We start from the raw sequence: 25,727 nt of genomic DNA on the forward strand, positions 1-25,727 counted from the left end.
AGATGATGTTGCTGGGAACTGGTCCAACCTGTACCATTGTTATGCAATTTTTGGCACAGATGAATACCACATCTTATTAGCAACCATTTTATTTGCACACCATAACATATTTAGTAAATAATTGAGTCAGTGAAAATCAAGCAACCAAAACTGTCGAAACTTTATCAATATATGGTTACGATTGCAAGCCTTTGTTTCACAATGTTCTGTGTAATCATTATACATTTAAGAAAATGGTTACAAAGGAAGAGTGAATTATATTACACAATGAACCACAGAGACCTTAAAAGGGAGTTGAGAAATGAAAGATTTCAATCATTTTATAACGCAACTTTTTTATATCCAAACATGTGTTGAATTAAGCTGGTACAGCCTATGTGACCATATTTAATCTCTTTTGAAATCAAAGCATCTACCCAACCTTTACTTGCTTTCCCCAATGAAGATCTTACCCTGCCAACAGGCTCCAACAGTTAGCTGCATATCAATGTGCGACGGGTGGATGGGCCAATCATCTGTCACCAGGTACGGGTCATAAATCACTCCATCCACGTACAATGTTACCACAGGAAACTCAACATTAATAACGTAATAATGCCATTCCTTGTCACAGATCTGAAAGGGAGAAAGCCTCCAGCTTTATTTCATGTCAAAGCACAGATGTACATTTGAACTTTTGTTTTGCAGAAGATCAACAAGTAACATGATTGTAAATACAGAAAATAATGGTGATATCAGCAGGTCAGGCAGCACCTTTGGAGTGAGGAACAGTTAATACTTCAGGTCGATGATCCATCATCAGAACTGAAAAAGTGAGAATCAAGCGTGTTTTATGTTGCAGTAAGACGAAAGGGTAAAGAGAACCAAGGGAATGTACGTGACAGGATGGAGACCAAGTTTGTTGAAGTGACACATTTGCTTTCAGTGCCATCCAAGAGAGGGCTATCAATGCTTATCAATCATAGTTGATCCGGAGGGGTGCAAATAGAAGGAGATGAATAAGATCAATAGAAAGAGAAAAAAATGCTCAAACTGTGAGATGCAGGGTGCAACCAGTTGCTGGAAATCTGAAAGTGAAGAGAATGCTGGAAATACTCAGTGGATCAGGTAGCATCTGTGGAGGGAGAAAAACCGAACTGTTACAGTTGAATGATGTTACGTCAAAACTGGCCAGTTCTGACATAAACTGGAAATACTGGTTATCTGAAACATTTGCAGTCTATATTGAATCCCAGTGGCTGCAACATGCCTAGATGGAAGATGAAGTGTTGTTCTTCAAGTTTATGTTGGGCATCATTGGAAATAGTGTAGGGAATCAAAATGTGGGAGTGGGATGGAGAAGTAAAGTAACATGTGACTGGAAACTCAGGATCACCCTTGTGAACTGAACGGAGATGTTCTGCAAAGTGGTTGCCCAACCTGCAGTTGGTTTCACCACATCATGAACACACTAAATTGGAAGATGTGCAAAGAAATGGCTGCTTCACCTGGAAGGGATTGTTTGAGTCCTAAGAACGTGAAGGAAAGAGGTGAACAGGCAGGTATTACATTTTCTGTGGTTGAATGGGAAAATGCAGGGAGAAGGGAACCATTTGGTGGAGATACGTGATTAAACTGGGGAGTTGTGAATGATATAGTCCCTTTGGAATACTGGAATGGGTGGGGGTGGGAGACATATCTGGTGGTGGAATCTCATCGAGGTTGCACTATTTATTTATTTTGTAATTTATAATAATGTTATGTCTTTTCACTGTACTAGCTGCCACAAAACAACAAATCTCACGACATATGAGTCAGTGAATAATAAACCTGATTCTAATTCTGATCCTGATAATCTGTGGAACGTGGAGGCTGGTGGTTGCAACACGAGGATAAGAAAACCATATCCATGCTCTGACTGGGAGATAGCAAGAGCAGAGGTGTGGGAAATAGAGGGGATGTGATTGAGGGCTCCCTCAACTATAGTTGAGGGGAAAGGGAAAGGAAGATAAGCAGTTATGAGGAAAGTCATCATCAGAACAGATAAGACAGAGGAACTGGGAGAATGGAATTGAATCCTTTTTGGCAGCAGGGTGGAAGGAAGTGTAAATGCGATAGCTGTGGAAGTCGATGGGCTTAGAATAGGTACTGGTTGCTAAACTATCCTTTCAGATGGAGGTAGGGGAGTCAGGAAGGAGTCAGATATGGATCACATGAAAAATGGGAACAAGGTCGGAACTGACAGCAAAAATGATGTACAAGTGCAGGAAGCAGCAGCAACACAATCAATAATATACTGGAAAAACAGTTGTTTCAGAACTATTCCACGTATATCACTAGGAGGCAATCATAGCTTGGGCCTACGTGAATTCCCGTTGTTACATCAGTGACTTGTGGAAAGTGAGTGGAGTTAAAGAAAAACTCGTTCAATGCAAGAACAAATTCAGCTTGGAGTTCAGTGGTGGAGGGTAACCGATTGGGCCTAGTTCAAAAAAGTGAAGGGTCATCAATCCATCCTAGAAATGCAAAGGATGAAGATGTCTGGGAATAGGTGATGGAAAGTATCAGAGAAGTCTGGGATGCTGGTGGGAAGGGACTGAATAAGGAGAGAGAAGGTGGAAAGAAATAACTTTGTTGGGAGAAGAGCAGGCTGAAACGATGGGTCTTCCAGGACAGTCCCACTTGTGGATCACGCGACGAGTTATGCAGGGTTAGGGGGCTATGATGCTGGATGTTATGGAGGGAAGATAGCCTGAGGAAATGAAATCCAGTTTTTTTCTCTCTCCACAGATGCTCCCTGATTTGCTGAGTATTTCCAGCATTCCCTTTCATTTTAGATTTCCAGCAATTCTGCTTTCTGTATCTAGGTTTCAGAAATGTTTTTTTTTCCCACTACTGCCCTCATTCATCCTTCTCAATTACATTCCTCCAGAAAGAGGAGCTAAAATCAACAGGTATTAATTTCCCTCTCAAAGATTGCACAAGAACAGCTGTATCATCTGGACAACTTTGGTCTCTGCCCTATCACTGTTCTTCCTACCTTCCTTCTCCTCTCTGCAGCTTTAAGGTCATTGATCTGAAATGTTTATTGTTTCTCTCTCACAGATGCTGCCTCACCTGATGATTTTTTCCAGCATTCACTGTTTTCATTTCAGATTTCTAACATATGCAGTTTTTGCCTTTCAAGTAATTCAATAATCCTGTTATCCAACTTTGATGCTAGATCATTCAACACCAAGCCTCCTTTCAGTGCTTAATAACACCATTATCGGCTGTGCAGAATAAATTATATTAAAATATTGTGACACTGATTGCACATTATCACTACTATGGATTTTGAATAATTTAAAAGATTGCACATTCTTTCCTGTTCTTGGTAAATGCAGGAAAAAATTGACTGAAATTTGATTACCATGATAAAAGTTTAATAAGCCAATATCTGTTGAAAAATATAATCTGAAAGAATTGATAGCTCTATTTAAAAGTTGAATTCATGAATGCATTTAATTTTATTTTGATTTCTTTTCAATTTGAAACTCCTATGTGTAGGAACTGAGAAAGGAAAGTAAATGGGTCTGTTCAAAGCAGATGTAGTCACCAGAATTTTATTATTGTTCAAAGACTAGAATTGATCGCCCTCAGAAAATCTCTCTATTTTTCATTCCATCAGTAACTTATTTTAAAACATAGCAGTTCTTTGCTAGATTTGTGTAAAATACGTTTTATTGTAATTACTTAATTTCTCAGTCCAAGGACTTCTGAGGAATATAAAAATCCTATGTCTCCTTAGTGCATAATATCTAGGTGCCAGCTCTGATTCATGACTAACATTTAGCTTAATACCATAGCATGAGTAAGCTCAGTGCCTTGCTGGTGATTAGTGGCAGTGCTAATTTGCTTTGGAAAATGAATTTTAAAGTTGGTGATGATGGTAACAGATCATTACAGACATTAGGGAGAAGCAGTCATAGTCAAAGTATGAAGTTTAATATATAATAGCCATTAATACAAATGAGAACCAGTCTTCATGAACTATTTCAAAATGTACACTGAAAGCAGTAATCACCTTTGAAATTAAAAGCACAGCTGCATGAATAAGCACCACTGTACGAATAAGCACCACTGTCTGAAGAGAGCTGACTGCTGACTCACAGTAGGTGGCCACTTAAGAGATATGGTTTAAAAACTGACACAACCATAAGACATTCTCATATGCATTGACCAAACATATAGACAAATGGGGCTGTGCTAATTGGCCTGCATCAAACCAGGCATCAGACATCTTCAGCTAAGCAATCAATAATTGGGTGTCTGTGTATTCAGAGACTCATCTCCCATAACACTAACTTTGAGTGCCTGGGGTCTCTGTCCTCAGAAGTTTTTAGACCATCCATGTGAATTAGTTTGTCCCAGCAAAGGTGTTTGAATATTCCTCTAGAGGCGTTTCATCAGTGAAAGACATGCTCCCATGGTAAACATGAAATTCAATGGAACCATTTGTCTGCACTCAAAATATTGATGTAAGCTGTGCAATTGTAACAAGTGAAATTGTATGCAATCACCTGCTGTTATCTTTATACTTATGAGTATAAACCTCAATGGTACTCTGCGTTCCACTGAGAGACTCACCTTGGAGACAGCCTTCCATCAGGTCTCCTTCTGAGTGTCTGCTTGTGCTGAATAAAGACCTTTTACATCTAATGGTCTCCATGTGGCTCATTCAAAGTCACAACAGCAGACTTCATTTGCCCAGGATTATGATTATTATTTTTGACCAATAACTGAGAATATTCAGCTTTAATTGGTCAGATTTGCATGAGAAAAATAAAATTGACTGCTGTGTAACATTACTTACACTCGAAGAAAATCCAGATGACTTTCCTTTTAATTTGTTGAATAGAATATTTAAAATTTCTAATGCTCATTTACATAAGCAATAGTCAACTGATATTTCTCAAGGGAATGCCCTTTCTGCTGCATTCTGTGGAATGAGTTCCAACAATCTGGATTTGTACAGCTGTTTGTGCACTTTACCCAGGTAAATGAAACTGACACCTCACTGTCAGCAATGGAGGGGAGTGGAATTAATTCATGAGTCTGGAAAGCACTTGGTTTAATCCTAAAGGTCCATAAACAATGAAGTTCAATGGTTAGGTGAACACACTGAGGAGAACTACTAGCAGGTAAACAAGCATTTGACATCTCTGGTAGGCAAATAAGTGGACTGGGGCACAATCTTGTCCATTGTGGATGAGGAGACTGAAGAAGGTTGACAGTAACAACAAATTTATTACTGCTCACAGCTTGAGAATAAGAAGTTGCCCTTGAATTGAGCACATGTTGTAACCAAGTGGATTAATTTTCAACTGTCCAACAATTAAAACATGTGACCTAAAAAAAGACACCGCAGTAGTTTGTTTCTTCTCTGACTACCATCCTCTTTTACCTTGCATTTTTTTTTGTTGGTTTGTACCTTGTGCCTTGCACCTAATAACAGACATTGCGTTTAACTTTTCCTCCCCACTTTCCTTCCCTTGAGACTCAGTTTCAGCTTAAAACCTGTATGTCTCATTCTTTTTTCTCTCTCACATTTTTCCAATGATAGGTTAGTGAAATATGCACATAGTTTCTTTCTAAAGGTGGAAAGCTGGTGTGCTGAATATTCCAAATTTCTGCTTTTATTCCAGTTACACTCAACTGCACCTCAGCAGCAGCATGAAACAACATGTCAAACCCTGCTGGGCGAAGCCAAGGCTTCTGAAGAGAACTGGCAGCGTTAGACAACTCCAAAGGATGGAAGTCTCAGATTTTGGCAGATTTGCTACAAGCCTGAACATAATGATAGGCAGAGCCACACCTGATCTCTGCTCTCTCTCGCTGGACTTCAGATGGAGCTACATGGTGGTATCCAGTCTTGCTGGGGAAATACCTCTCTCATCCCATTGGAGAACTCATTCTTCACCAAGGAAAAGTGGTTCTTAGCCTGAGAATGTGATTTGTTTTTAAATTACCTTCCTTTATTGTTCTTATTGGTTTAGGTTTCATTTACCTTCATTTGTTTTAATAAAATTACATTTTCAAATATCAGAAAGATATAAAGATTGTAAAAGAAATCCTCATGGCTTTGAGAGCAGGTGAAGCTGTAGGTGAAGTTCCAGCCTCAGCTTTGGCTTCTGCTAAAGACTGACAGTCCATTCAGAGGGTAGGGCATCAGGACAACTCCACCTTGGGTCTTATCATCACTTGGACGTCACTCTATCTTGCGACCCAACCCGCAGCTGCAGAAGGTCAGTGGGATTCGCCCTCCTCACCTAGCTCAGGAAAGTGTAGGTTGGTGGGGCCAAGTGCAGTAATTCCAGGGAATGGGCCTACTTCAGGAAGACCCACCCCGTTTTGCATTGTGCTACTTGTTAAACTGTACAAGGCACATACTGGTTTCCAAATTTCCTCTTTTACAACAATGTAAAACTCTCTCTAAAATATTTTAATTGAAATGAAGCCACATGCTGATTACTGTCCTGTTACTGGCTGCAACCTCCTTAATGGCAAAGCTCAAGCTGTTTGGTAATCAACTGAACAGTCTATTTGGTATTATGATCTACAAGCAAATAAAATGATTATGTCTTGCATTCCTGGAGCTCTTTTTTCTTAATTACACTTTAAAACTTAAATCTGTGGCCCACATCATGTTTATTTTCAGATTACAAGCCACATAGAACATAAAGCATAGAACAGTACAGCACAGGAACAGGCCCTTTGGCCCATGACGTCTGTGCCAACTATTAAACTATTCCCACATGCCTGCACATGATCCATATCCCTCCATTTGCTGCATGTTCATGTGCCTGCCTAAGTGTCTTTTAAACATCACTATTCCACCACTTCCCATAGCAGCAAGTTGCAGGCACTTACCACTTTCTGTGCCTCGCACTTCTCTTTTAAACATTCCCCCTCTTACCTTAAAAGCTACTCCCTCCAGTATTTGACATTTCTACCCTGGGAAAAAGACTCTATCTACCCTACCTATGTCTCTCATGACTCAGTACCCTGACTGATGAAGGCAAGTGTTTTTGTTGTATGTGTCTCATAGTTGTAGACTACTTACTCTAAAGGTATGCCATGGCCTAGGTGGTGTTTCAGTAGCCACTACCTCTTTTGTTGTGTACTTCTGCACTTCTGCCATCCATACTGTCACTATTCTCTCGATACCTTAGTAAATATAGCATTATATAGCCATTCAAGCTCGTAGGTAGCAGTTCTCCATATATGTGACCTTCATGCATCTTCTTCAGTGATTTTCGTTGCACCTTTTTCAGTATGATGATCCTGAGTACAACCAGTAAAACACAACTATCCAGTAAGCGATCATCTTTTAAAACATCTTATTGCTTCCTTATTTGCTCAGGCCACACCTGAATCACTTGCAGAGACCGCATCCGTAATTCCTCTTGTATAATTCTTATAACTCTGATCTTACTTACTTTTGTTTTTTTCCCACATTTCCAGAAGCGTATGTTCATACCTTGATCCCTCATCTTCCTCTTGCTGTTTACATTTTGAGGGTGCATATATTCTCCCAATGGTTGCAGTTACCACGTGATTTATAGCTTGATCCATATCCTGGACAGTTCTTTCTGTGAACCTTGTAATTATTGGCAGATGCTATGCAGCTTTATTCCAGTAAGGTTTTCATTCCTTTGTTTTTGTTGACTACATCAACCCCGATTCCGTTCCTTGGAGGTTGGCTGTGAGAGTAGTTGAGTAGTCAATGTCTTAATCAGTCTATTTGTGGCTTCCTGTGTTCTGGTTGATTCTAGAGCCTGTGCTATAGTGAACTCCTCCTTCACCAGCAAAGCTTTCTGCTTTTCTGGGTATGCTGAGCCCCCAAATGAGTTGGTCCATGATCTTTTCTTTCATTTCCTTGAATTTACACTTACTAGCTGTGTTTCTAGACAGTGTAAAGAAATTGCCTCAGGTCTTGAAACTTGTATCTGGAGATCCAGGAATTTGATTTCAGATCAAGGTGAATGCTGAACTTTTTGAAGATCTTGTCAGGACTTTTATTCTCCGACTCTTATTTCCCAACCACTGAAAACATCCAATCCTTTACCTCCCATTCATAAGGGAGCTGAACTCTTCTTCGTTACTGATGCCTTTTAGCAAACTGCTGAATGCCAGTTTATATTTTTGCTTACATTTTCCAAATTCCCCCACAATGTTGACAGCCTCCTGGTTCATCAAAGGCTGGAGCAATGGAGTTATTCCAGCCATCTTTCATTCACTCCAGGTGCACAATCTTCATGTGTTACTGCTGTTATTTTTTTGATAAGTCTTTGATAAGTATTCACATCATTCCATGTGGTAGGGAATTTTATTCACTAGCCCATCTTGTTCTTCCCACTGATTTGTTTCTTAATTATATTTTAAGATTCACTTCTCAGATTTCAAATCTGTGGCTCTCATTGTGTTTATTTTCAGAATAATGGCCATGTGCTGCTGAGTTATAGAACATGTGTTTTTTTTAAACACAGCATATAGTGTGCTAGTGAGTGGTACAACAAATACAAATATATATTTGCACATAACAATATATAGACTCTTGTTCACTCTTGCAATAATATAACCAAAATATTAAACAAATGCCTTTTGTAAGTTCATTGAACAAATGAGCTTTTGGCAGGAGAACATGTAGAACAGTATGATTTAACAGAACGACAAATGATTAGAACTTTGCCAGAACTTGCAGCCAGGGAGCTCACTAGTAAAAGAGATTGCTGATTGACAAATATTGAAAATAGGAAGGCTCAAGTCTGGAAAGCAAATGGAGTGCAAGCCACAACAAACAAGAGCCACACGGCATCTGTAGGCAGGGCACTTGTCCAACAGCTTCCCAACAGAGAGCTTTTGAGATCTCAAGCGGTTTTGCTGCTGACTGAGCAGTATATCATCGTCAATGTTACTGACAACCTGCGGTTGCTTACACTGTTGCAATTCTACTTATTCAAAGATGCAGTCAATTTTTCTCTTGCATCGGTGAGGCACATTCAGAAGTAGAGAGCAGACCCACATGGTACTTTGCCCTGAATGACATAATAATCATGATAATGGGGCCACCACAACCTACCCCAATGTTAACCATATCCAAGAATCTGCTGTTAATGTTCACAGAACAGCTATCAGGTTTTGACAACCTGGGTAATTCACATTTATCACAGTCCATTGCATTAAGGGCAGTTATAATAATGCACCTTTCTAGCTTTGCTTGATCAGTCAACACTGCAGATCAACTACTAATCTTGTAGACCACATATCTCAGCATACCTAGCTTTGTCATCCAGAGGAACCCAGATTATTTGTTAATATCCAGGTTCAAAAGTTATTCTTATATAGTACAATTTTCCAGAAGGATAACAGAAATATACAATATGTCTGAACCTTACATCACATGGTTAGTTTTTCTTGCTCTTTTATCTTTAAGAATAAATTAATTGAAATTGAAATAAAGAGAAAATAATCAGCAAATAGCATGAGAAAGCATTTTGATGCTATACTTGCTCCAGTCATGAGACAAAATAGAATAAAAATTATATCAAATTATTGACCAAAACAGTTGTAGAAGAAGCTTGATTTATTTCAATTGCTCTCCATACCAAGTAATATACTTAATGGCTCCAGGGAAAATCAGGTATATTAAATAATTTGGAAAATAATTTGTATTATGCATGCAAATTAAATATGTCCTGTCTCATTTCCATGTGGGCTGGGAGGCAGTTGAACACATGATGATGGAATCTGTTTCCTTTAGAAGTATGACTGAGGTGAATGAGCAGTGCTGATAACTGCTCAATGGCCACAAGGCACACAGAACAAAGAGCAGAAACAAGACATTAGAGCCAAGGACAAGACAGCATCAATAGCACTTAGTGAAACAGACATGATAAGATTAGCTGTGAACATTTAAAATGAATGGGTAATGGATGGTAACATAGATCAAAAAAGTGGTGCAGCAAGTAGTACAAGGATGAGCAGACACCTGAAAAGTGTTGGTCAAAAGGAGCCTAAGAAGTTGGGACATTAAAAGGTAATTGCTGTATACTGCAGGATTAAATAGCCTTGAAGAAGACTAGAGGGTTGGTTTAGGAACAGAGGTCACCGTTATGACCAGCGGGCTCTCACCTCATCATTTATTATTTGGCTGTTAACGTGAACATGAAGAGATAAAAATTCTTCTTTAGGAAATGCAGTTTTTGTCGGAAGCTATCTTAAATTGTACTTGGAAAATAAATGCAACAGTTTACACAAAAATAGAATGTATGCATAAATATTACATGGTTTGTTTCTTTTTGAAGTTTATATCATGAATGATTTAATACAAATGTGAGAAGTTCCACTGATTCAATGGAAAAGAATTTCAGAAGCAGAGTTCAGCAAACATACATTACTACACTCCATATTTAGCACATGCAATGGAGGATGAATTTCTACCTGTTTTGCTATTTTGTCTCTGACAGAAAGTGCAGGGATATGATAAAAGGACAGAATATTACTAGCACAGGATCATACTTCACTAAGATGTTGCACAGTGTTGCTCATTAAAGTGGAAAATGCTTTTATACGCCTATCACAAATTTCTCAAAAATTAAGGGAAATGGCAAGAGGAAAAATTGTGCACTCTGCAATTTATACACCTTATAGAACTCCCACAGTGAGCCCCTCAATTTGCATAGGGCATAAATTGTTTGCATATTCTGGATACAAATCTTCTAGAGAAAAATAACAATGTACTCCTCTCAGAAAATTATGTTGTCACCAAGGGAAAAAAAAAGTTGTACAATGAAAGGTACAATCCCTAATTATTTCCTACATTATTCTGTCCCTGAGGGAACAAAGCTCTTCTGTCTGTTAGCATATGACATTCAATTTTCTTTTCAAAATGCTAGCCTAACGTCAAAGTGAACAAGAACCAAAGAAGGTGATATAGTGAGATTTGCCACAGTGGTTAATATTTATGACACATCTGAAATTATTGTGGCTCCCAGGACCTGGAACTCAGAAAATTATAATGGATGTTTTCAAAACAAAGACATAATTCATCTTTACTCTTTCCTTTGGGTATTTAGATGAAAGATTAGTTACTTTATGAGAATGAATTTCAAATGTATACATCTCCAATGAATTAACTATTTGCTTACCAGGTTTCTTCTTTGATATAGATATTTCCAGCCTTGAGTATGATTAAATAAACAAAACAAAGTTGCTCTTTTGTTATTCTTCCTTTAGTCACATTATTTCTCTTTTGTAGGCTATCATTGCATGGGAACTTGCAAGTACCCAAGATTCTTGCAGGAGGCTAGGTATTAGTTGGGGGTAAGCTCTTTGAACTGTATTGAGACATCACAGCCAATTCTCTGTTATTTTGCCCAGCGCACATACAAACAGATACCAGCACAGATCAGGACTAGGAGCAATGATGATAGTCTCCTCATTTCTAGCTAAGAAGCTACTGGTTAAGTTACTGGACTACCAGCCAAAGTTTTGAAATGTTGATCCACGGTCATGTACTCAGATCTCACCATGGCATTTAAATTATTCAAGTAATTAAAAGAATCTGCATATTTCTTACAAGAGCTGATTTCAGTAACCATGAAACTACTGTATTGTAAAAACACATGTTCACGGAACAAAATATGCTATCCTTCCTCAATGGGGGCTAAATGTGAATCCATTGTGGATAACTCTTAAGTAACTCCTCTGTTCAGGGACAATTAGGAATGGATAATCAATTCCAGCATCACCAGCAATTTCCACATCCTGTAAACATGGCAATAAAAAGGCACTGATGCCAATGGCAGTGATTTGACCATTGGTCCAACAGCACTCTATTAGCAAAGATGGGGCCTTACTATTCATATGATGCTGTAGCACATCAGGCAATGCTATTAGCTACTAAACCATCTTGGGTACTCACAGGAAACCTCTGTGCTTTAAGCTTTTGTGGTGAAAATAATAACTCTGAGCCCATCAGCTTGTACTTCACTCTTACTCCAACAAAAGAGAAAATCAGTCATGTAGTCCCACAGCTGCCCATCATTCAAACACCTGTCCAACTTGGGCTGGTTTTGTAGATTCTCCGTGTTTCACCTTTACATTGCAATGGACTATGTAACAGGGGAAAGGCTGACAACAGAATCATCCCCTCTGCTTGTCCATCATTCACAGACTTACAATATGACAGACTTCTTCTGTTCATACTGTGCCCTGGACAATTCTTATCTGCAGTTAATGTGCAGATGCTGCTGACTACTTTTGAGTTTACCTGGAAGAGTTTATTGCATCAATAATTTTAATATTAACCAGGCAAGTAGAGAACAGCTTAAAGTTAGCTCAAGCTTCCAGGCAACAATAAACATTTAAACTTAAATAATAGCAATCAGAAGCAGTAACACAAAAGTACTCATTGGCTTTTGAGATCTGATTTAACACAGATGCCCTTTCTTCAGTCTGTGTTCACCTATATGAGCAACTACCAAGGGCATATTTATTTCTCGATGTTCTAAGGAAATGTAATGGGCCTTCTGGGTTGTTTACAAAGCTAAGCATTTTCATGACTCAAGAGGCCACTGAAACGAAGTAATGTACAGGCTGGACAACAAAAGTGGCACATTTTCTCCCCTGAAGGATAATAGTTAAAACATTTGAAATTTCTGCATCAGTTAACCAATGATAGAATCTAGTCCCGTGTAGTACCAGACTCCAAAAGTCAATCTTTACACTTTAGCTTCACATTAGTTCCATCAATTTCAAGCTGACATTTGGAGAGTGTGCACGTGACAGTTTGTAAAATTTAGCAAAAAGGAAAGTACTAACCATAAGTAGATGCATACAGTATAAAAGCAGGGGTGTTATTTAAACCTTTACAAAACACTGGCTAGGCAACAATAAGGTATTGTATCCCAATTTGTTCATTACACTTCAGGAAGGATGTGAAGGTCCTAAAGAGGCAGGAGAAAAGATTTACTAGAATTGTTGCAGGGTTGATGGATTTCAGCTACAAAGTTAGACTGGAGAAGATTGGGTTGTTATCCTTTCAGCAAAGAAGATTGACAGGAAAGCTGACTGAGGTTTACAAGATCATGATAGGTTTCAATGGAGTAAATAAAGAGAAGCTGTTCCCATTAACAGGTGGCTTGAGGACGAAGGATACATTTAAGGTGAAAGGGAAGGATGCAAGGGGAATGTTTCACAGATTTATAGGGTCAAACAGCATGGAAATGGGTCCTTTGGCCCACTGTGTCTGTGCTGACCATCAAGCAACTATTTACACAAATAACATTTTATTCTCATCAACTACCCCAGATTTCACCACTCACTTACGCATTAGGGGTAATTTAGTTAATCTAACAACCTGCATGTATTTGGAATGTGGGAGGAAAATGGAACCCCAGAGGAAACCCATGTAGTCAAAGGGAGAATGTGTAAACTCCACACAAACAGCACTGGACCTTAGGATTGAACCCAGACTGCTGGAGCTGTAAAGCAGCAGTTCTACTAGCTATGCCACTGTGCTGCCATGATGCATTACTTAAAACATGTGGGGAAACTTTTCTTCCACAGAGCGTGGCTATTATGTAGAACCCACTGCCTCAAATGATGGTAGAAACAGAAAAAGAAATTGGATAGGTACTTGAGAGAAAGTAATTTGTAGGACTACAGGAACGCTTAGAGCCATGAGACCAATTGGATTGCTCTACAAGGAGCTGGTATGAACTCTATGAGCCAAGTGGCCTTCTATGTCACATTGATTCTATTTTATGTACTGTTCCTGGAAAGGCAGACAATGCATAATTGAATAAAAAGAAATTGAACAAATTTGGCAACATTGAGAAATACAACATATTCAATGCAGATCGGTGCACTGTTACTTCTTTTAGTATTACTATTGTAGGATTAAATGTTGAACAGAATGAGCACACTTCTGATGGCAAGACATGCAAATTGCTTGTGTGGATGTCTGGTATTGCTGTATCAGAGACAATATCTAAAATGGAGCTGAAACTCTCCATAAACCATTTCTTGAAATAATGTATGGAACAAAAATGAGATATATTGCTCTGGTTAGCATTTATTTATACAGTGTACCTACAGCACAAACTGAGGTGGGACATAATGAGCTATTTTTACGAGCTACAACATTGTGGATGTATAAATGTGACTAACTTTGGGATTTACACATAGATGTGTATAAAGTTCTGAAATTGCTGGCTGCAGTTCACTGGCAAATGACTGCATGCGAAAATGAAGCTCGAGGTTAGATCAATTCCCCAAGTACAGTAAAGAATCCAGTCAAAGAATCTGTGCCATGTTCTTCCCTGTTGATCTTACCCTCTTTTAGGGTCTTCACATCTTCCGCGTAGTCCAGCGAATCAATATCCTGCTTGTAGATCAACAAGTGTTTTATGCATGCTCAGCATATTCTCCTTGTTTTTTTCTCCTTTGGTTAAATTGCAATCTTCAAAAAAAAATGCACTACTTCCCTGGGATTTCTCCATCTTCCAATTCCTTCATGTATATCATGACAATTATTGAAGCTAAAAGGTGCTAATCTCTATATTTTGTGAAAATGGTAATTGCATCCATCTCAACAAATGGTCACTCATCAAAGTCCCTTTCCCTCAAAATGGCCAGAAGACCCACCTTGCCTAAAATTGATCACAAACTTGGCCCTTAGTTACAAGGTAAATACCTATACAAGCACACCCCTGTGCAACCGATTCTCTGATTTATCGACACTTACCCTGTTCCTCAGCACAGAGTGCAAGCAACATTTAAATATAGCTGCTCTCTCAAACTATATCATGTTTAAACTTGGAAAAAATTAGGAGTGGTACTGTTGATCCCTCGCTTAAATTTGAAGATATTTGGAGTCCATTTATTCAATATTTTCACATGATGTAGATCCCCTTTCAATAACTTTCCAACTTGGAGGAACGGACTTGATGACATAATATTGCTCTGTTTCTACTGAGAAATTTTAGCCCAGTTTTTTTTTTGTTGTTTGTTTTTCTTTTAAAAAGTTTTTTTTTGTTTAGTTTATATTGTTTATAATTTTTTTATTGATTTGGGTTTTATTTAAAATTTATATAATAAATCTTTTTCTTTCCTTTCTTTTATATTATATTCATTTACTAAGAGGTCGTTGGATCTACAGATTTTTTTTATATTTTATTGTTCTTTATGATTATATATGCTATGATTGTTATCCTGATCTCTCTGTATTACATGTATAAATATTGATGCTATATATCAATCTGAATTAATTTGAAAACCAATAAAAAGATTGAAAAGAAATACAGCTGCTGGAGCTATAAATAAAGAAAAGCCAATGCCACACATTAAAAAGCAGACAGCCCTCCAACAGTATCTAGCCAATAATAGGTTTCCTCATCCTTAAGTGCATCCAGGGTGAGCTGAAGCACCAATTTCTGATTAGGTCAATGGAATCTCTCTGGGACACATGAGGACTATCAAACAATCATAGTAACCCTTGTTATAAGAGAGATTTCACGTGCAAGTACTGATCCAAAACAAGATATCTCTGTGAGGAAAACAGACCAATTAAATTTAACAGTCACTATTTTTTCCATGGGGAAATGCTTAGTCTAGGTTTTCCTTCATTTAGTTACAATGCATATTGATAGAGCTTAACTGTTACCTTATAAATGCACACTGCAGAGTACATGGTCATGCATGGTTTCATTTTTGGCAACACTGTGCTCAGCCATAGACATCAATTCTTTTGGACGTTTGACAATAATCAGAACCCTGCCAGAACAGTAGTCACTGAAATAAAATGGATATCTCTTGCTCAGCTAGATGAAGCACCCTGAATTATAAGTTATTCAGAGTGACAATGTTTAACTGTACAGACTGTTGAAACAAGTCAGAAGTTAGTCACACCAATTGCATGATAAGGAAATGCTAACACTGTATAATGGTCAGGACATTAGGCAGCTTCCCAATTGGGTAGAAGGTTTTCCATCTGAAGTCTTCATATCAGATTGTCCAGGATCATATTACCCATCTGAATGGGTTTAATTTTATGTCAGTTATTTTTGCAAATGTTGAGAAGTAAGCAACCAAGTTAATATGTAGTCATGATGGCATATACCCCTGCCATACCACCACCTCTTTTGACCCCTTCATTACCTTAGTTTTGTCACACTGTTGTCCAATATACATTCCTGAATAAGCAGAACATTTTTCCAGTTAACTGTTGGGAAAACCACTCTTCAGTCCCTTTACAATGTCCGTTTGAGCAACTGACTTGATCCCTCCTCCTGATTGCTGTCTGCTGTCAAGCTGTTAATAACCAAACCATCTCCATGTGATGGAGCTACCATCTCATTTTCACTCTTGTCTGTGAAAATGAGGTGGTAGCTCAGGCCCATGTCCATGCCTTCCTCACCTCATCTGGTGCAGAAGTCCCGATTCATACCATTTTCAGCTCAGAATTGTCACAGTATTCTCCTGGCCAGCCACCCAAGAGATGGATGAAGCTTTATAAGCCTGAACTCATCCAATATTCTTCTGCTGGTACACTACCTCAAACCAGGTCCTATTCACCCATCCCCCAGTTCTATTCAATATTGGGTTCTGGACCAGTGAAACATTGATTACAAGATTTTCAACCCTGTTTTCAAATCTATCTAAAGCCTCAACCCTCCCAATCTCTAACCTTCTTCATCATACAAGCCTCCAAGGTCTTTGCATTCCTCAAATACTGCCCATTTTAAGTTCCTAGTATTAATTGCTTCACCCTGGTGACTGGGTCTTTAGCAGCTGAGGCTCTAAATTTGGGAAATTCTTGCCTAATCTGCTCTGCCTCTCCATTCCTTAAACTCCACCTCATTGTTCAAGCCTTTGAACATATGCCCTGATACCTCCTTGTCACATGGTATCAAATTTTATGTGATAACAGTACTATGAATCAGCTTAGATGTTTTGCTTCTTTAAAAGCACCACAAAAATGAATACAATGTTCTTGTTGCTTGCAATAACATAATTAATACTCTTCATACATCTTGTCATAAACAATACAATATTTTCCAGGAAAATAGTCTTTCTATACTATATATTGAATTAGATCAACCTCAGAAGCTGTTGACTTAAGCAGCCTCCAGTACTAAAATTATTAAAGCTTTATTTGTAAAATTGTGTTGATATTGTTGACTAGAGTTAAATATTATTCTATACTACAGCCATTTTAATATTTAAAATTTACCCTGAATACAAGCAATAAAACTGGCATTAATGGTAAGAGTAGTGTTACAATTCCTCTACCAAATTAACCCATTGTTACATTTTACTAAATTTAAATAGGAGTTTTTTTGTGATCTTCTCATGTTGTATTACTATTTATGTTTAAAATTATGCAGGCTCTTCACAAGACAGCATTATTGCTACGTCAACAGACTGGCTCATCAGCACAAGGTCCTTTTACATTCTGTGTTTTTTTTAACTAATGAGATCTTTCTTTGAAGAAATAATTGACATGCCATAGATACAATTTTCACTAAATTTAATGACCTTCAATCAAATTTAATTCAGTGCATTAGAATAAATCTTGCTATTTCCAAGACATAGCTCACAAAACTGCAATGAATTGAAGCCCTCAATTAATTATTCACAAAATTATTTATACACATTTCCCGATAGTTAGTTTCTCCTATGTCTCATTTACATAATCATTAAATGGCAAAACTTACATAGAGAGAAAAAAAAGAGGTAAGGCACCTCTTTATCGGCATAAACTTTACTCTATAATCAAGTCTTCCAATTCTCAGCAATTATTTTAATTGCATTTAGCACACGATATTTTTGCATGGATACGAGCCTAGATTTCTACTGAATTCCTGTGAATTCAAACTCATTTGTTTTATGCCATGGTAATAAATTTTCTTTTAGGATGTTAATTATGCATGCTTTTTTATTGGTATTAAAATGCTTGCTTTTCCTCAGGATAGATACTGAAGCAGCTACAAATCTTGTTTGCCTTACATTGGTCAGATTCAGCAGTTGTTTACTTGTGCAGTGCTTGCCTATTGGATCAGCTCCACGATTTAATCTCTCCATCTGAGCCCTCTGAGCAGCACCTGACTAATTATGTCTTGGATTCAAGACAGTTTTGTACTCTGGATCTAACTCCAGTGGGGGCACAGCTTATGACTGGCTGAGTTTGATTCATTTATTGTCCTGCAAAAATCCCGTAACATCACACTCGGGATTCTGATTTTAACACAATTGCTGTGTTAATCCAACAATTATCAGAGATCTGAATAATTAATCACTGCTGGTTCCTTCATCCAACAGAATTATACCTTCAACACCATTTGAATGGAGAAATTTGTTTTTAAGAAGGGATCAAGCACTCAAAAGAAAATTTGGAAAAATGTTCCAACTATGAGATTAAAAATGAAAGCAATTTTAATAGAAAAATGGTCCAGAACAGAATTAAGAACTTTAGCTAAGGAAGTTTCATTTGCCTTCAAGTATTGCACTGATTTGTAGTTAATTAAGTTTGGCAGATTGAGTTTTTTGGGAGCTGAAGCATAAATTTAATTTGCTCACGAGCAAGTATTTTCCATGAAATATCTGTTAACACTGTGATCAAAAGGAAAATGTTGCACAGGGCATCCAATGCATTTCAATTTTAGGCCACACTAAAGATAATTTATATCCTTTATTGAACTTGGAGGCAGTTCAGAAATTACGTTACCATCTTCCTAGAATAGTTAATATAAAAGTTCATTATAACACCATATTTTTAAAAGAAAAATGTGGTTTCCTGATTTTCAACATGCAAGCGTGTTTGCTTTAATCAATGATATCTGTTAATGCATCAATGGCTGTCATTCACACTCAGTCTTCCAGTGCTCCTTCCCCCACCCAATAGATGGACCAGTTCACAGTAACTAAATGCTAAATATTACTACAGTGGAGAGAGAAAATGCTGGCTGAGGTTGGTCTTATCCTTTATCAGAATGCAGCCTGATACACGTTGTGCAGATATCCAAGTTCATTGCCAATGGGTATACTGAATGGTGTCATTCTTCCCGAGAAGAAAAGTGGGTCTCATGATATAGAAATCTGCTAACTACTATTACTTTTAGAATCACAAGACATAGTCTTCACAGATAATTATTGTAATTCCTCATAATTTAAGGTAAATAAGAATTAACCTCATTGATAAGGGTATAGGGAAACACACTGGCCAGGCTAAATAGGGATAATGGTTTCTCTTCCTTAAGGCAAACAGTGACCCAGCTGAGTTTTTACAAGTATTCAATAGTTTCACATGTACTTTGTTGATGCCTGTTTTTGTATTTTAGACTTATTTCATTACTTAACTGAAGTTAAATTCCCCAGTTGCCATAATTTAACTGTTATGCTACCTTATCCCTGCTTATGTGTAAATAACTAGTGTCATTTCATTATTCTATGAGACTATCCCAACAGAACCCACATTTATATGTTAAAATGGCAAAGAAATTCAATTATAAACCACTTGGTTTTTCAGTGCTACATTTCTAAAAGTGCACTCTAGATGGAATGAAACACAATAATGATTTTTCTTTTGGTCATTTTGGGTCATTCTGGAAGTCCTTGCATCTCCAGCTTGAAGCCAACATCAGAAATGCATCAACTGATCTCACTCTGCAGCTATGCTCCTTTACAGACGACTAGGTTTCCATCAGACAGTGCTGGTATAGAGTTCCACCAAAGTAAGTCACCATCTTCTCTTCTATGCTTCTGGAATCACCCCTACTCTCCATGCAACCCCACCCCACCCCACCCCACCACAAATTCACCTCCTTGATCCACCTAATCTGCCCACCCCTCAAAACCTCTTTTCCTGATCTCTCCTGGCTCCAACCCCCTGCTAGCATGACCCCAAGATTCTGGTCCTCCAATGACTCTGATTGCCTAACCTAGCCATTCAGTGCCCAACCCCTCCCCAAACAAGGCTTCAATCCTCCAAGAGTTAACCCTTCCCCTGGCTCTGATCCTCTGACGACTTCCTGCTGTCCCCAGTGGGCTCCAGTTGCCAGCTCTCTATCTTTCTCCCTCCTCCACCACTGTCCCAACTGGTAAATTTGCTCACTCTGCAGTATGCAAGGTCCAAGGGAAGCAGCGTAAGTGCGTGTGTAACATGTAAGTGTGACATAGTGTAACAGTAGCTAAGGCTGTGGGCCAACATGTCCATCAACACCCAGTTCACTACCAAGTAAAAACAGTTCACTCAAACTATTTTGCAAAAAAGAAACAAACTGATGAGCAAATCACTGCTACTGTATCAAAGGAAGCCACAGAAATAGAATTGCATTAAGCCAATCTGAAAGTATCTTTTCAGATAATTCAGAATGAAAAGTAAAAATTGGCTTTGGTTATCATGTTAACTTTTGTTACAGAGCACTAAATCTCTTTCCATGACCAAGAATTTATTTTCCTTCTCTCCAGAAGACAGGAAGATAAATGGCCACATGACCGTCAACACCCTCTGGGACTTCACCAAGTGAGCCTGCTTCATGTGAGAATCTGTCCAAGTGAGTGCCAGCTGGTTAATCAACTGAGGGGATCATTGCAGCTGGGTGCAATTATATCCCTGCACACGTCATAATCCCATGGGATCTTCCCTTACCTCACAATGCTTTTGCTTGGAGCCATGTTGCCTTTGGCTGCAACTCTCGGATGAACAAAGTTGGTGCTTTTGTTTCTGATAAATAATTTCTCTGTCCTCACTCCCAGTCAGAGAAGGCAGAACCATTGTGACAGCAAGTAACAAGGGTTTGGCAATGCTAATTCGTTTCTGACTGTTTAGTATTAATTGGACAGCTAATTAGTAATTAGACTGTCCAATCAGCTTTTGACCAGAAAATCAGATATTTTACATGGTATAGTTCTTCTTCATTCTGCCCTGGTGCACTGAATCCAACCCCACAACAAATGACAGGGAACCTGGAGCCAGGATAATCTGCACTATTTGTGTTCGCTGTGACACAAAGCTGAAATATAGAATTCTTAGCTCAGCATTTTAAAGGCAAATAATGAGAAGTTGAAGGCAATATTCACGTCATTGCCATTTTTTCCTTGCTTGAGATCAAATGTGTTGGTTGCCAGAATAAAGTCAGTGAAAAAAAATTGTTCCAATTAAGTTTCTGCCCTAGACCCAGGCCATCATGCCTTTGATTTAACTGCTAAAAGCAGGTGGAGCCCTCAAACATATATTAAATCAGGCTTCTTCACGGGCAAAATCTTCATATCTTCTTCACGGGCATAATGAAATTTTGGGCATCCACCCGATGGAGCTGTGGAAATCTGCATCCAAAATATGAAGATAAACTTAAAACAACAGCTAGAAATTCTTGTGCAAGCAACCAATGCAGAGGATAGCCCACTACTGCAGACTTGAGTATCACTCGATATCCAAGGCTTTCAGCAAAACTAATGGGCATTGCTGTTTTTGTAATTGAAAACATGCCACTGAGGTGACAGAGTAGGGAGAGGGCAACAGAAGAGAGTGCTGTTGATCAAAGGTTGGGGGTTCCTGGAACAAAAGAAGAAATGGTGGGTGTGCTGGCAACAGTGAGGAATTAGAGGGTTAGAACCCTTTTCTGCAGGGTATGGGGTTGGGAGTGAGATTGTGGGATGGTGAAAGTGGGGGAGTGCTCCGTGTGATGGGTATGGGACACCTGATAAGAGTACCAATCCATACCATAGTTTTAAAACCTCGGTGCCCAGGGAGGCCCCAACGATGGTGGCTTGTGGGTGAAAGTGACCTAAATTCCCCTGCAATATTACAAAAGGAGCACAGCATGAGGAATATTATCATGTATACAGTTTACTCTGTGAAATTCGTGCGAATGAGGAATTTCATTGCACCTTGGTGTATATGACATCTGACATCTGAAATACCATCCAATGCTTGACTGACTAGGGAATCATGTGAGAAGGCAAGGGTGCATCACTCTGGGAAGTGCCCTGTTAAGAATTCTGGATGGACAATCCAGATTAATGACTCCAGACAATGGCTACCAGCCCTCTCTCCTTCACTCCTCCCACCTATGATTGTTGCACTTTGTTACGGATTAGGTTACTATTTGGTGAATGTCCCTATAAGACATAGCACAGTAGTGTGTGTGTGTGTGTGTGTGTGTGTGTGTGTGTGTGTGTGTGTGTGTGTGTGTGTGTGTGTGTGTGTGTGTGTGTGTGTGTGTGTGTGTGTGTGTGTGTGTGTGTGGCGTGATTACGACAACAATAGGAGGTAAGGACGTGCTGACATTTTGGAGCAGACAGTCAGAGAAGAGAGAGAGGGAGAGGGACATCCCGCCTGCTGGTCTCTGTATCGATGGATGAAAAACAATAACTGTGTCTGTCACTACAATCCATGTATGGATTTTTGGAATAATCCAGTGGAGTCCACTTTGTCGTTAACCTGTAGAAGGAAACAGGTATTTCTGTGGACGGCCACGATTCGAATGCCTTTCGGGGTGGCAGATACCTCGGAACAAAGCAATGGAGACCTTCGGAGATTGAGGTGTCGTATGGGTTCCATCGTGGAACATTTGGATTTCGTAACTTCTCTCTCTATTTTCTCTCTACATCTTCTCTTCAGTCGACGGCGGTTTTGCAGAAGCCTTTGCTCATGTTTCACCTTATGGCTAGCTGAACTGAACTTTGAGAACTATTCCTGGACTTGGAGTTTGTGAATTTGCCACAGACACACTTCGGGTTTAGTTTTGGGGTTAATGTTTAAGATCTAACATTTTTACTTCTAGCATTCTAACATTTTTATTTTTATTTTTCTTATTATCATAAGTAGTTATTAATAAAATAGTTTCTAACACTTATACATGACTTGGTGTGTTTCTTTTGTTGCTGGTACGTAACAACTTAGTTATTGGAAGCTATATTACGCTATATAAAACATTACACAGGATGATTTTCATTTTATGTGAACTTCAGCCAAATAGTGTGGGAACTGACTCCATTGTCTGCTGGAGCTCCAGTCTGTCTTTATGATTAGCTATCATTGAAATAAAATCATGGAGCTGCTAGAGCTAAACAAATACTGATTCAAAATAGTGATCATCAGATGAAGTACTGTACGTCATCATAAAATAAAGATCTTAGCTTTATTTAAAAGCTCATGAATTTAGAGTAACAATTCTGTTCACAGTGCAAAACCAGCCCAAGGCATAGCACATACTCAAATGGAAAATGAGTCAAAAAGCACGCACATAGTAGCTATTTCAGTAGCTGCAAAATTATCTTAATCAGTGTTCAAATGAAGAGAGCCATAATATATTCGTGTTCTATTTACATCTCCATTTCTCTTTTTATAAAGCACTTCCATTTTCAATCTTTGTACATCGTCATCAAATAATTACCAGTGAAATAATGTGCCATCTTTCTAAATGGATTTAGATAAATACTTGAAAAGGAAAAATTTTGGATGGGTATGGGGAAAGAACAGGGATTGTGACAAAGTGTATATAGCACTTTCAAGAAGCACTGGGCTAGTTGGCTAAATGGGCACTTCTCTGCTGTATAATTCTGCACAATATCTACAGTTAAAAGAAGCAGATGGAAGCACAATTATGGAGGCAACAACATTCTGTCAGAATTTAGGATGGAATAGAAAAACATAGATGACTGACTTTGTTTTTTTTTGTTCAAGTTGTGTTCTTCTTGTAAAAATTGTGTATCATTTATGTTTACTTATGTTTTTCTTGTGAATGCTGATTATATTATGCTATGTGCCTGTGATGCTGCTGCAAGTAAGCTTTTCATTGCACCTGTGCATACGACAATAAACTCCATTTTGACTTTGACTTTCACTTCTTCTATCATAATGTGTTTGGCACCAGATAGACATGATGCAATTTAATTGTAGGATGAGTGAAGGATGATTCACTCCAGGATGCCTGAATCATCTTAGAGCTTTCAAATCATGAGTGGTATGGGTAGCCACCTGGGGAAAAGATCATCCAGGGCTCTTTCCAGCTGGGAAACAATGCACAGTGTTGGGCCAGAATTAAGGAAAACAATACATAAAAATTATTGCTAAAACAATCTCAGAAAAGAAGTTTAAAGCATCAATCACTGATCCATGCAATAGCTTGCTAAAAAAAAGTGCATCAAACTGGAAATTAAATCAATATTTTGGAATTAGCTGACAGGTGTAAAACACACACACACACACACACATACACACGCATGCACATATACACACAAAACACACCAATGCATGCACACACATATCTGCACATATATACACATGCAGACACACACCTATACGACAGACACACACACATAATGCAGAAACTCATACAACATGCATGTACACATACAGCACACACGCATAACATGCACACCTATTCACAACACACATACAGAATAAACCCAACACGCACACACTCACACACAGCATATACACAGATACAATACACACACATATACATACCACCTATATCACATACACAAATGACTCTCAAACACACACACACACACCATACCCCAGAAACACAGAAAACTTCACATACATACACTCCCTATGCACGCACACATTACACATACTCCACGTATACACACATGCTCCCACCACACACACAGATTCATGCACATATGCCAAATACACATACACTGACAGAGAGACAGACACACACACATAAAAACACACAGTTCCCAATAACATTGCATGTGAACAATGGCCAAATCAAAGGCTTCTTCAATCAAAGTATTTCAATCTACAATACAATTTCATCCAGTTCAGCTTAATTTATGCTCCACTAATGACCGAGTCAAAGTCTTACCCACCTGCTCCAGTTTCCAATGGAATTCAGCTGGACGGAATGTGTCAACTTGGTCGAAATCTCTACGAAGCAAGAACACCAGCCGGCAGTTGTGGACATACAGTGCGTAATGGTGGCGATTCATTTCTGAAGGCAAAAGTAGAATTGGTTAACAAGAATCCTGCACTACTAAAATTGTTATCATACCTCTAATACTGACCAATCGATATTGAAACAAAAACAGAAAATCTTGGAAATGCTCGGCAAGACTGTCAGTCCCTGTGGAGAGAGAAACAGAGTTAATGGTGTTAACTGTGCTGTTCGTGAGCCAGCAGTTCCACAGAGAACTGCCAGCTGGCTGCAGTGTGAGGGTCAGCTTGTTCCTGATGTCCACGGCTATCCACTGCAATGTGGAAGTCATGAACCAGCACTACCACTGTCAGGTCCAGAGAAAAGGCTCAAACATACTGAACTGAGGAGAAAGATGTAATTCATATCCAGCTTCTCAACAGACTGTGCATAATGGGGACATTGACTTGAAGTAAAAAGGTAAGTGCAGATAAGCAATAAAAACAGTAAAAGTGCTAGAAACACTCAGCAGATCAGGTTGTGGAAAGAGAAACAGAGTTAATATTTCAGGCCAGAGACACTCTGTCAGAAATGAAAAAAGGGGGAAGAACGAGTTTGGAGTTTTCAGCATTTTCTGTTTTTAGTTCAGATTTCCAGCATCTGAATTTTTTTTGATTTAAGTGCAGTTGTGGTTTGTTTACTTATTTAATATTTTTAAATTAATTTGTGACTTAAGTGCATTTTAAATTATTTATTTTGTAATATTTCAGTTTAATCCAACTTTTTTTTTCTTTTTGAATTGTCTAAATTTATTTCAATTGTCTTTAA

The 25,727-nt window shown here is 38.5% G+C and overlaps 1 protein-coding gene across 1 annotated transcript in view; it reads right to left on the bottom strand.

The window, feature by feature from the left end:
* Positions 1–25,727, bottom strand: part of LOC127571531 (calsyntenin-2-like) — a 422,857-nt gene that overhangs the window by 49,306 nt on the left and 347,824 nt on the right. Inside the window, 2 exon segments of the mRNA XM_052017987.1 lie at positions 453–615; positions 24,856–24,977. Of these exon segments, the coding sequence (XP_051873947.1) occupies positions 453–615; positions 24,856–24,977 (285 nt within the window).

This window comes from Pristis pectinata, chromosome 6, assembly GCF_009764475.1.
Source record: "Pristis pectinata isolate sPriPec2 chromosome 6, sPriPec2.1.pri, whole genome shotgun sequence".
Lineage (NCBI taxonomy): Eukaryota > Metazoa > Chordata > Chondrichthyes > Rhinopristiformes > Pristidae > Pristis > Pristis pectinata.